Below are 14,199 nucleotides of genomic sequence, written 5' to 3'. Positions count from 1 at the left end.
CCTCAGAAAGGAGCAGGGAGAGTTTTGTTGTTTGTACCTTAAGCTGTCCAACCCCCATCACGCTACTCCTATCCAGGTGTACATGAAGAGGGGGGAGCGAGGGAGGACAGAGGGGAAAGTTCTTCTCCTAACACCTCATATAAGTTCACAGGCCATGACTAGGTTATGGACTTCTAGCCATCTCTGTTTTGCTTTTACACTCCGAAATTGGTGGATGACAACGAACAGGGTGAAGCAAATGTGCGCGCAAACACACGCACACACACACAGAGTGTCCTGAGGCCTACCCACTTAATCATTATGTGAACTTCAAAGAGCGCTTCCGGGATAAAAGCACCATAAGTCTCCTCGCTCACGCAGGAAGGAGCGAGGCGGGTCGAGAAAAGGCATGGTGCAGAACTTATGGACACCTACGAGAGCTAAGAGAAATGACAGAGAGAGGAAGAGAAGGAGGAGACGGCGCCCTCTGATCTCCTTTAGTGACGGCTTTACAGGAATGAGAGAGCAAGGCCAGGACAGCGTTACTTAATGAACTCATGATGAGGACCTTTGATGTCCACTACAGCAAAAAAAAAAAAAAAAAAAAAAGGAAAGAAAGAAAGAAAAAGAAAAACACTCAAACACATACTCATCTTCTGTAGCTGGAAGAGAGAGCACGATGAAGAAAATATGGAGCAAGTTAGAAAGAGTTGACTCTCATTCCAACTGAATGACACTGCAGGTAGATACACTGGTTTTCAGCATTCAATTATCAGTATTCTAGTATTCATTAAAAAATTTCCAGCCAATCAGCCATCTTTAATCTTGTGCTTGAGCTATGAGGAGAATATAACCAAGAACTAATGGAACTAAACAAAGTCCTTTGTTCCAATAACATGAAAATTTATCACGTCTTTTTTTGAGTAATCCATATGAGCATTTCTCCATAAATAATGGAGCAAAGTGCCCTATATCTGCAAGAGTAAGTGTTAGGCGTTTTCTACACACCTTCACCAACAAGTAAAGGCAGAGAGAGTAATAGTCTCCAGACATTGCGCAGCCCCATTCATAACTGAAACGGTGGCCTGTCTCTACTCATACCATGGTCTAACTCACCCAAAATCTTACGCAAGTATTTGATGATCTGAGAGCTAACAATATAAAGCACACTATTTAAATAAACAATTTTGTAAAATTGGCTATACAGTATTTACAAATTTAGGTTAAGCTAATTAAAATACACTGAACCTCCAGCTTTCAGATTATTACAGACTGCATGATTACAGTGGTGTTTTATGTTTATTACGTCTCACCGTATAAGTTCTCAATAAAATCAAATCCTACAACAGACGGTACGATAAAGTGTTAAAGATCATCTAACGATAGACCTCCAATTAAAGCAAATGAGTTTCAGGTCATAACAATATTTTTCTCTCCATTAACATGCTTATGCTTTCGTCATTGCCACTAATGTATCTCCCTGAGTTTCACATAATCCTACGCCATCCTTCAATTGGTGGATTTTAGACAAGTGTTGTAGCCATTTTTTAGCCCTGTAGATTTTAATCAAAATTTTCTGACATGGCCAGAACTTTGTCATTGGCTGTCTTTGGTCATAATGCCACTAAATTGTTATGCATCCTAAAACTGCCGATCTCAACTCAGGACCAAATACATTTTTTTTTCTATGACAAAATCAGGCCAAAAACACTGTAAACACGCTTAAAGGATTCACACTGTATCTTAAACCACAGCAATAAGTTTGAGAAACATCACTGAAGACCAGATGTGGTTTGAGGCAGATATTTTTTTAAACAACAGATTTTGCGTGATATAGACTTGTTACTTTGTAGTTGTTAGCACATTTACTTCATAGCAGTGCGAAACTAAAGAAGCAAACGTCAGGCACTAACATGACATGGCTAAGATGGAATATCTCTTTAAGGCGAGTTAGCATATTGTAATTTTGTTAACTTTATTAAAAAAGATTCCAGAAATATTTGATCTCTTCTGATCTACACAATATTGATTCCAAAAACAATATTTTTATGGATATTTGGCACTGTATCTGTGTCTTCACCCCACGCACCAGCATTAAATTGAAGACAGTTACTTAGTTACAAAATATTGTTTTAATTATATATTAAGCACTTTTTAAGTAGCAAAAGACAGAAAAGCAAGCCACTGCATGAAAAAAGAAAGAAAGATTCGTTTGATCACATTTGTTCTGAAAGAATGTGGAGATTTCAGTATCGACATTTCAGCAGATTAATTACAATCACTGCACACATCTGGAGTCCAATAAAAAAAAAAAAAAAAAAATCCCCCAACACAAACATTTCAAAGATCCGAAGCCCCAGGTCTTCCAGTCAGTTTGCTGAGAAGTGACCTGGTGTGGTTTGAGTATTTGCTCTCCCCATCTGTCTGCGAGTGTACACTCACTTATTCCTATAAGCAAATAATCACTCTCAGCTGCTAATCGTCTGCTCCCTGCTCCAACCTCCTCCGTCACGTCCCCTCCGAACGAAATAAACACAAACAAATGTTGCCAGCCTAAACAGTTCTGTCTAGCGGTTGTATAATCAGAGCTGTTTAGATATTGTACTGTATCAGCTAAAATGTGTTAAATGTAATAAATCTCTATATGTACTGCGCTTCCAATCAGGAGATTATGGGGCAGTTCCCTTATGACAGACATCCAGTGTTAACCACAACAGACGAAGAACAGGCTGTCGTTTTTATTTATAAAAACAAAACAAAACAAAAAAAACCCAAACCAAAACAAACAAAAAAAAACCAAGACACAAGAACGTATGTCTTTATATTTGTAAGATGTTATAATAGTTTGGATTAGTTATTTTTTTATGCAAATCACCTGTCTGAATGACATTTCTGCTCCCAGACTGAGCCTACACACAGGAATTGAGCAATGACAGTTTGTGACCACAACTTGGACATAATTCCATTTGCAATTTTCAAATCTCTTTCAACCCCCTGCATGCACCTATAAAACATTGGTAATAACTTCCCACCCCAGAGATGCTGGGTTTAGTGGTTCATGATAATTAACCAAGTTCTAAGGGAAGATCTAAATGAATAAATAGTGTGTTAGTTAGCTGCTGTAAATACTGCAAAATGTGCACCGATGTGCATCCTCATTTTGCAGAATCACAGGCGTCCCTGGGGAAACGAGGGCAGAGCTTAATGCATATTTGAACAGCCAATCACAAACTTGATCGTATGGCATCACTATAATACATGGGTGGATATATGAGTAACCTGAGTACCTGGGACAAACAGGTTTTTATTAATAGTTGACAGGCATGTAGATTCACCGACTTGAAAAAGAAAATAAACCCTACTCCCTGTTGACTTTGCAAAACAAAACTTTTCATTTTGTAAGCATATTTAAATGTTGACTTTATTGACTTCATGCACCTCAATGCCGTAACTATAGTGCATGTTTCACGTTTCTTCGGATTAATTGCTTTACGCAGATGACGGACGATCTTTTCTGAGTCAGCAGCATGCAGGTATGTGGAAACACTGTTGAAATTTCAGAACAAAGTTGTCATATAATTTTCTTGCTAACAACGCAGTCATCTCACGAGTAAAGACATCAAACTAAAAATAAACACGCTAGCCTGACACAATTAATATTTTTACCTGCGACGCGAGTATTGAACACAATCTCATATCCAAAATATCACCAACAACATAGTGACTTTTTGTCAAGTTCGAAATAAGCGCCATCTCCTCTTCTCTTCTCTTTTTTGTCATTCGTCTCACTTTGCGTGTATTGTTGCACATAACTAGCTAACTGTTCGGTTTCTAGGAAATAAATACATGGGACTGGGCAAGGACATTGGAGCTTTCACTTGGCTAGCTAATAAATTTATTGTTTGTTTCCTAATGCTAGCTTGCATTCTAGTAAACCTTGTTACTAGTTTTGATTACACATTATAAAAGCAAGCATAGCTACTTAATGTTAGACCTTAACATTAAGTGCAGTGTTTAACGGTTTATTGTGGACATCATTATTTTATTGAGAGCACCGTAATGAGCTGACAAAATGAAAACAAAGGCTAGTGGCGACTGGCTGATCAAAACTTAAGCTCTGGCCTTTCTGACCCAGGGATACCTGTCACTCAGCAAAACCAGGACAAAATCAGGAGTGTGCCTCATCATGCCAGTGTGAAGATGAGTGAGTTCTAAGGCAACATGTAAAGAGAGCTCATCAGAAAGAGAGAGAGAGAGAGAGAGAGAGAAAGAAAGAGGGAGGGAGAGAGATGCATACCAGGGATGTAAAAAGGTTAGTTAGCATAGTAAACTTAGTGTGGAGAAAATATTTGAATCTCATCTGAAAAAAGAGATAATGGCAACATTTCTGAGCACACTGTAGTCACTAGTAGGCTAATTTGTTACATAAAAATACCAAGGTAATACTTGGATATTGAGACAGTAAACGTGTAATATACATCCCTATGGCATGCATAAGAAAGGAACAATATTTCCATTCCACCAATCTCATAGCAGTGGGGGTGGCGGGCCAGGTAGGCAAATGTTAATGCAGGAAGTGTGAGAAAGTGAATACACTCTTCTGGAAGGGTCCCTCTTCAATGATGGGAGCAGCAGAGTCATTCTTGGGCCACCTGGGCAGTTCAGGGTTCAGTCGCTCGGCGCCGGGACGATGCAGATGTGGAGGAAGTTGTCTGGATGGCTCAGGTGCTCACTGAGCCACTGGATGGGCGTCTCGAACAGCGGTTCAATGCCGTGAATCACCACTTGGTATTTCTTTGGATCATCTATTATGGGGAGAGACAAAGAAACAGAGAGAGAGAGAGAGTTCTTGGATGAACAGATGAACTGTGAGTGACTTTTATTAGCCTGTCGGTCAGTGAAGTGTCCATTTGCCTCCTTTTCTAAATGTGCCTGCAAGTCCTCTATCCATCATTTTGTCTGAAAAACAGGAGGGCACTCAGGGGTTCAAATGTTCACAGACAAGGACTAATGAGTCTCCCTCTGCTCCAGTGAGTCTGGACATGTTCATTTTTTAAATACTGAAAGTAAACCATTTTAATTTCCTTCTGAAAAATAAAATGCTGTAATATTTAGATTTCCATGCTTTTGGTGCTACCAGCTGGTGGACCATAAGCCCTCAACCACATCTCTCCATCTTGTACCCAAACAGCTGGCCAGCTCTCATGGATAAGGTCATGAATAGCTCCACTGTTTGTGCTGGAAAGTGCACAACAGCCACTGTCTCTCCATCATCTTTTACTCATGACGATCAGTGCTGAGCTCACACTGGAAAGTTGAGGGCGAATGCTGGAGGCAGGAACATTAGCCTGCTGACCTACGGGAAGGAGGTGAGGTTAACTAGCTAATGCAGCAGGGGGAGAGCAAAACGCCGGCTCAGCCACCGACGCACACACTGGATGACCTTCTCTTACTGATGACCTGAATTGTGATGTGCTCCAGCTTGAACTGACTCGGACACTTCCAACAGCCTGGGGTCTATATCCTGTACATTCTCCACTATAGTTTCCACTGAGGTTTGGGAAACTAAACGGCTCTGTGGCAAACCTTCACAGTTCTGGTATGAGTTCCAGACAAACTGTTATGTTCCAGATGACTGATATGACATTTCAATGCGTGGCTAAATTTTAGCGGCGCAGCAAATTTGAAGGTGCTTCAGAATGACATTATTTTATTGATTTTACTTTCTTGCATGAATTTGACTTAAAATTCATAGCTTTTTACTGCACATTCAAAAAACACTACATTTTCTAAATCTTTGTCTCTACAAGCATTTACAAAATGCATTTCCAAGAAAAGCCTACCTCCAATATAAAACAAGCACTAGCAATTGATTGTTTGCTAAACAAGTAGAGAGTTGGCTATTCTATTAAGTTCACATTTGACCAAAAAGATACAGTCAGGCTCATAAGTATTTGGACAGTGAATGAACTTTCTTAATTTTGTACACCACCATAGTGGATTTGAAATGAAGCAATCAAGATGTCATTGAAGTGTAGACTTTCAGCTTTAATTCAAGGGGTTTAACAAAAATACTGCATTAACCATTTAGGAATTTTTCACATAGTTCCTCCATTTTTCACAGGCTCAAAAGTGTCATGGCCAGGTGTGGCCTGTTTCCTTGTTATTTCATGACAAATTGAGGCGATAAAAAATCTGGAGTTGATTCCAAGTGTTGAATTTGCATTTGGTAGCTGTTCATGGGAACTCTGCCATCCGATGTGACAATGCAAGTGAAGGAGGCCTTCATTAGGTTGAAAAAACAAAAGAATTTTACAGAGGCAAAATTACAAAAATTGTGTCACTGTCCAAATACTTACGGACATGACTGTATATATGACAACACCAACCTAGTGATTCTTGATCCCAAGAAAAGCACAAACTTTGGGTGAGAAGCTAGAACGTTTCCTGAAAATGTAGCCCAGAAAATGATCAGTCTTGGTTCCTCCAATGGAAATGTGCTTAAGTTCCTGAAGTTCTTTCTGTTGTTGCTGCTATTTTGTTGTGTTGGGTTAAATTTCTGTGTATCCTGGACAGCATCCAAATTTAAAATGAAGCTGAATAACAACAAGAAACTCACATTATTATTAGTAAATATTTTTTTTTTTTACCTTTTTGATTTTTACGTTCAGTCGACGCGTGGTATACTGCTACTGTTAATTTTTTTTTTTTAATTTTAGGCTCAACAATAATCAAGCATATGTAAATACTAAATATTTTCTTATTTTTCTTAATTTTTAAGGATAAGTCAGTGCCACTTACAAAACCACACTTTAAGTAGTTCGATGTAATCAGTAGGGGTGGGCATTATGACAAGAATATTCAGATTCTGAGAAGACAATTTTATGATACACAATATGTATCATGACATTTAGAAAGGAATTATTTCACACTAAAGAATTTGTTTGAACTATACACACACACACACACATATATGTATTTATGTATGTACGTACTGACATTATTTATTATGATACTGATATTATATTGCAATATTGCTTCTATATGATGAAATCTGAATATCATATAGTGCATGCTGAGTCATCCACGATGTTGAACATGTTGGCAATTGACTCGTTTATGGCTGATGCTCATCTGAGTGTTCCACTGCAGCAGCCTGTAATTAACACCCACACCCACCCACACACACACACACACACACACATGCACGTCGTGCCATGGTAATCAGACTCCATCAATCAATCTGTGACAATTTTTTGCTATGAGCCAAGCATTGGGCCTGGGGTTAACACTAGGGCACAGAGAGTGAGAACAATGAAGGAGACACACATAGGACAAAGTTGGCGTCAGACTCCTGGAGGCCACACCCTATCGTCCACTCATACCAAACTTCAATTTGGTGTAAAGCAAGGGGCGGAGCTCTAGCGATTCATTATGACTAAAAGCTTTACTGTTTTAATCCCGGCCCTGGTGCAAAACTAAAATGCATGTACACATCATAACAAGATAACCGTTATAAGGGCGGTTTGGCCGTTAAACATGGCCCAACACTGAGACAGAAAGGTTAAACGGAAGCAAAAAAAAAAAAAAAACGAAGAGCCAAAACAAAACAAAACTATTTAACAGCTATTCACGATAATCTTTTACAGATATGTTATCTGAAAAAAGTTGTTTATGGCATGTTGAATAATCAGTCTATCTTAAACAAGCTGGATGGGTTCAATAACTGATTCCAAACAGATTCCTTTTCAGACAGAGAAAGTAACAGGACGATTCATGTAATGTTCCGCAATCACCAAACCACAATACCTGAAAATAGAGAGTAAAAGTTGAAGGGCGTTATAACAGCTTTTCTCTTGTAGTTAACTCTCATATTTTCTCTCTCATAGGGTGGGTGCGTTCCCCTCAATCACTCTCAGTATGACACAAAGGGGGAATTCAGTGACAGTGACAGAAAAGAAACAACACGGTCATACAGTGGATCCTAAAGTGAGCGCAGACACCCACAGGTGTTCCTACACATATCACTTCCATCACCAGTTTCTTCATTGACCATTTAAAATTTTTAATAGTGGACTTATATCAGAATGATATTTCCAATGTGAAACCTGGCCAGAGTTCTAAGGTGAAATAATAGTGTTTAAAATGACTTGTCTTTGTAAATATGAAACCAAACTGTGATTTAAGTCGTCGTCAAATTCCCTCCATCTCTCACCCCCACCTGCCAAGTGTTGGGTTTTTGGTGTCTATTTGCATCAATATTGCTTATGTTGATAGTAAATGATTCATTCACCATCAGCTACCACTTTATCCTAGTCAGGGCTGCAGTGGATCCAGAACATATCCCTGGGAGCGAGGCGGGAATTCACCCTGGATAGGATATCACTTCGTCACAGGGAACCATACACACGCATTAGGGGCAATTCACTGTAACCAAGCCACCTACTGACAGGTTTTCAGGAGGTTGTAGAAACCGGACAGCCCGGAACACAGAGAACATGGGGGAACATGAACAGAAACTACTCCCAGACAGTAACCTGAGCTCAGAATTTAGCAGGGGACCTTGGAGCTGTGAGGAGAAAGTCTTCCTGTGCCTCCTGATTTTTATAAATGTGCTGTTATAAAATCTGAAGATATAGCACAATTCAATCTATTGCTTAGTGTACAGAGCATGAAAAAAAGACATGCTCTTGTAATAGTATTATACTGATTAGTTAATTAAATAAATACCATTATTAATCTGAGGTACTGTGAAGGCATGTTGATGTCCTTGCAAGTATAAGCCAAAGAAGCCAATTCCACCAAGTAAAGGTGCATCAATACTATTACTGATATCAGGTACTGGTCCAATACTGTGCTCATTTACTCGTGAAGAAACTCCGTCAACATCCGATATCAACATGGCACAAGTCTAGTGTACTTTGTCATGCTACTGACAGACGAAACAAATCTGGATCTGGACATTTTTCACAATTAATGATGGCAAAGTAGACTGTAAACTGTGCTCTGCAAAAATATCCAAACATACTTTGCTTATTGCTGTACAGAATTGCTTTGCCAAAGTGGAACTAAACCCCCTCTTCATTGCAACTCTACTTGATCCAATGTAGCTAATGTAGCTAGTGAATGCACATTAACCAGCACTTTTTATGGCCAATATGTAAACCAGGAAAAGAGCTAAATAAAATGTTTTGTGAACTCCCTGATTGATTAATACAAAGTAGGTTACTAATTTCGGTCTCAGTATCAGTCTCAGCAAGTTCCAAAAACATGTACTTGGTCAGGAAAAAAAAAAATTAGGCTCAAAGTAGGAGGCACCATTTTTTATTTCTGTCTTATTTTTGTGTGTAAAACTATACAGCACACAGTCTGAAGACAATCAGGTCAAAGCCAATTAAGTCATCAGAGCTTCTTTTCTACCCACCAGTTTCTTTTCTATGCATTCTGAAACCGGTAACATTAAACCCAATGAAAATGGGTTCACTGGTACAAGTAAAACTTGACTGGGTAACAATTTCTCAGTATTCAAAACCATCATGCTGTGCGGCGGATGAAGGTTTGAGATTTCACAACACCTGTTGATTGCATTTACGTGGCAAGTGACTGATGACACCGCAGAAACAGGAAACCTTAAAACCAGCTCTGAATGCAGCGGGGGATGTGGCATCGGCACTCCATTTACTGTACAAACGAAGGACAATGGTCACAGAGTTTCATACTAGAGCCATAAATATGCTTATACTTGAACCACATAGACTTCCTTCCATTAGTAAGCTTTCTATAGATTCCATCGAATTACAACATAACTAAAATGATGCAACGAACGTCTCCTGTGAAGCTTATACCTGGAATGCACTGACAAGCACTAACACCTCCGGTTCTACTGAACAGCCTTACTACTTGTTTATCGAAGTTTTCTTGCTTACAAGCAGAAGAGGCATAACAGAACTGAAACCTGAAGTCATGGAGTACAGAGTACAGAGATGAGCCGGCAACACAAGAGTAGATAATCTGGAAGTGAGTACGTCATGGTTACTCCTTCAGCGATTTACTGGGAGAACATGGCCATTCTGGAGTAAACAGTCATTTTGTCTCTGAAGAAATGTGGATATTTTTATCTTATAAGCACTTGTATGAGTGGGAGATGGGTTTGCAACTAGTTAGTGTACAGATAACACCTGCCTATTCAAACTTACAGCTTGGGCCAAACCAGTAGACTTGTAGTTCAATACTATCTCAAATAGGGCCAAAAAAAGCGGAAAACTTACTTTTTTGATGTGTAAGCATTATTGGTTTTGAGTATTCAACGGAGCAGTTTGTCATTTTGAGCTTCCACCCACCTGTGAGGTTAATCACAATTGCAGTAAAAACACTGACACATCTTGTGTCTGGCCTCACCCATCACCTTCTCTTGGACTTATAGATTGCTAAGATGAGTAGCACATAATAAGGAGTAGCACACCTATGGAAGTGAGAACTAAAATACAAAGCTACAATGTCGAAGGTCAGTTTTTTGGCAATTTACAGACTTATCAACCCCAAAGGAAAAAAAAAAAAAAGAAGGAGAGGAAGGCGTGAAAAGTAAAAATGTAGCAAACAATGAAGAAAAATAACACAGTCTTTTTGATGACTGAAACCAGGACCGCAAAAAGGTTCCACACGGCCAAAGATTTTCACACTTGATCAAACTGCGAATATTGTGACAAACAGGATTATTAATCACTTTCTAATTATCATTGACATTACATTTATTTGTAAAGAGTTGGACTTTTTTATGCATTGGTTTTATGGTCAAAATTTCATCTTTTCTTCTCTTTTGGAAGTGCTGTTTTTTTTTTTTTTTGACTATTTCACCTGAAAAATTCAAAATGTTATACAAAAGATCTCAAAAAAATGTACCGTAACAATCACAATACTGATATTATATCGTTATATTGTGAAGCCCTGAATATTACAGACACTATTAAAAACTACTGAAAACTTATTATTATTACTGTTATTATTATTATTATTTAATTTTTTATTTTTACAATAAGCTGGAGTTTCAGAAAGAAAACCAGTAACTGAAAATATATTGTGGCCAATATGCAGTCCCACATGTGTGACAAAGACAAAAAACAAATCTGGCAATACTTAATAAGCAATTATTTAAAACAAGATAAAAAGCTAGAAATATTTATATAAATAGATATTCTAAAAATATAATCTAAAAAATACAAACATTCATATACACTGTCACTTTAAGCTATTGCTAAGGCAGAAGAATTCTCTAAGACAGGATCTTCATTCAACTGACAATCATTAAATCCAGATGTTAATCATAAACGCCAAAGAAAAAAAGGCTTCAGAAGAGCAGAACATTTAACTGCTTTCTCTAGCTGTGCCTTGAGGTTGATGTTGATACACAGAGCACACTGCGGTCGAGTACTGCAGAGCTGAGTGGCCAAACATTACAATGTTCTTGCTCAAGCATGGCCAACACTTTATTTGTTCAAACCACAACTCCTCATTTCTTGCCATTTACATGGCCCGAGAGGTCGAGCTGTACAAGCTGTACGAGCCGAACACAAATAAGGCATCTATGATGGGACGCTGTGGAACCCAGAAATTTTCGGAATAAATCTGACTTGTTTATTCCAGGCCTTAATACTTTTCTAAGAGTGACCCCTTTCCACTGCTATGGTCTGAGACGATCAATGAAATGCTCCGCGTGGCGAACTGGAATGCCCCATCTCTGTCACACACACTCAGCCCGAGAGATATGAAAGAGAGCACGCTCTTAGTGTGCTGTGAAGCTCTACAGCTCAGTAGTGAAGCAGAGTGTGGATAGGTGGGTGGGCCAGCTGTAGGTTTCCCCACTAACAGCGTAGGCTGATGTGAAGGTTTGATGGGCGGGGGCTTTTCTGAGCAAATCATTTATTTGAAATAATACCACCATTGCTCAGTTTCTAAAACGATGGTTAAAAATATTTAAAAATAAAACCAAAAAAATCTTTCACTGTTCCGACTGACTTATAAAGCGTGGGGATTTCTCAATTCTCAAAGATTGGCTTGTTGACGTTTTGAAATCTCACATGCTGAAAAGCGTAGGAGATGGTGCACTCGGTTGCATGTCTCTGCTTATCCCCTTAAAACTGCTTACAGCCAAATGAATAGAGTGTTCTTTTGTGTCTGAGGCCAGATGCTAATTAACAGCAATTGTTGATCTTAGCATTGGTGGGCGAAGAGCATTCTTGGCCCTGTCTTGCTGTTTTCTTTGTGGGAATCCCCGGTTAAATTAGCCCAGTGTGTTGTACTAAGTCATCCTTGAGGTTTTGCTGACATCAAAGCTTTTCCATGAACTATATATATAAAAACGTACGGGAAAGGATCGGTTGACCACTTATCACCAGAAAACACAGCCTTACTCCTCAACATTTACATCCATTAGACATACGAGTTGCAGAATATCCCGTACTTGTAAAGAGTGTGTGAACCAGAACTCTTTCCTCCTGATCTAAACACATAATTTATCTGCATCCTCCATCTCCTCAACATGGAAGTGAAGGAACCCAAACATACAGCAAAGGCACTTTCACTTTAATGCTACTGCTGGGAGAAATGGAGAGTGCATGTGTGTTTTTGTCTGTCTGTGAGTGTGTGTGTGTGTGTGTGTAGTGGTCCCTTTACTTTCATATGCCGTCTCAGATAAGAGGACAATGGCAGCGAGGAACACAGCACCCGCAGGTGGGACAGCCTGCATGGTGGAGCACATCTGACTTCCTCTGAGGAGAAAGCCACACAGCTCCTGTTTTGGCTGTGACCCTTATTCATACCTCCTGCCCTATTTTTCTCATTTCTTCTGTTTTCTTTTTCTCTCACCCTCTTTGTCACGCATATCTTTAATCTTTGGATTAAATCTGAGGAGCGCTGCTGCACAATAAAAATGATGATGCTTTGTGGAGATTCTTTGAACTTCCTTACAAACAAAACATCTTAGAAAATAGGATGTTTACCATCATACATCACTGTGTGTGTGTTTAACTGTGATGACCTACCATCCTGGCACATGGCAGCAGGGAACATCTCTTTGAGCAGATCTCCCAGGGTGAGAGCGTGGCCTTCGGAAGAAACAGGCCGGAACAGCTTCTGGATGAACGGCCTGTCGCTCAGCGTCTATAGCAGAGACACAAATAGGCAGTTGTTAACTGTAAGTGCTTCCAGCAGCTCTCTACAGCCTATCAGAATTTAATGCCCTTCTACGTCCTATTAGAATAAACAGAAACATACAGATGAGTATGTAATTAAAAGCAGTGGTTCTCCTATTTATTTATTTTTATGCACATGATTTGGCTTCATAGAATGAACATTCACTGCAAATCAATATTTTTGATTGATCACCTTTGTTTTATAAAAACACATTTCGATCCTGTTGTAGATTGACCCCGGCATTCACAGGGCAAAAGGCTCACCGAATGGTTTGACAAAGACTAAATTGATTATGCTGTGAATACACTTAGTAATTTACTACTGATTGGCACTGACATATGCCAGTATGATGAAAGCCAGCATCAACAAAACTTTTTGAATGTGGAGGGAACTTTTAGTTCAGTTTTGTCCAAGAAAACATTTACACAAATCTTGCTTACAAGATTGACCAATGATCCCGACTGTCTTTGATAATAAAAGTTTAGCTTTGACAAAGCCAAAGTTTAATTCAAACTGTCATTTCTAATGAACTCTATGTTCTTTAAGAATAACCTAACAAATAAATAAATAAACAAAATAATACAGCCAGAAATAGTTGAATGTTAAGAAATCTCTAATATGGGTTCCATGTGTTTATCAGTACCTCAGGTAACAACCCAGAGTGTGTTTGTAAATTTGCCATACTTTTCTTGTTCACATGAGTGTCAGATATCGTGGGCACAGTCATGACCATTTCAGCACCACTATAGAGAATATTCTTCATGCTCTAAATGTCAGCAAAAGTCGAAAAAGTAGTCAGAGTTCAAGTTTTTTTTTTTTTTTAAGTTAATTAATTCTAGATGGTTTGAAACTGAAAATGAAACCATTATCAATCATTCTCTTCAAAGCAATACCTGTCATTCTGCTCACTCCAGAATGAAGGAATGTTATTTCAAGAGGAGGAGCAACATGACTGACAGGAGAGTAAAGACGCCCCCTTGTCCTGATTGGGCAGATGTTGGCGATCCAGATAGTTTACTCTTTATAGACCCT

The 14,199-nt window shown here is 38.9% G+C and overlaps 1 protein-coding gene across 4 annotated transcripts in view; it reads right to left on the bottom strand.

Moving 5' to 3' along the window:
• Nucleotides 1-14,199, bottom strand: part of atg5 (ATG5 autophagy related 5 homolog (S. cerevisiae)) — a 64,827-nt gene that overhangs the window by 41,552 nt on the left and 9,076 nt on the right. For 3 of the 4 annotated variants that reach the window (XM_053227546.1, XM_053227547.1, XM_053227548.1), the window contains exon 7: nucleotides 13,017-13,134. In XM_053227546.1, coding sequence (XP_053083521.1) covers nucleotides 13,017-13,134 — 118 coding nt within the window. Of the gene's footprint in view, nucleotides 1-2,092; nucleotides 4,785-13,016; nucleotides 13,135-14,199 lie in introns of those variants that run through there. The other variant, XM_026941367.3, reaches the window with a different exon arrangement.

Source organism: Pangasianodon hypophthalmus, chromosome 21 (assembly GCF_027358585.1).
Source record: "Pangasianodon hypophthalmus isolate fPanHyp1 chromosome 21, fPanHyp1.pri, whole genome shotgun sequence".
Lineage (NCBI taxonomy): Eukaryota > Metazoa > Chordata > Actinopteri > Siluriformes > Pangasiidae > Pangasianodon > Pangasianodon hypophthalmus.
Note: the sequence above shows the minus strand (reverse complement) of the source record. Positions and strands in the feature narration are given on the sequence as shown.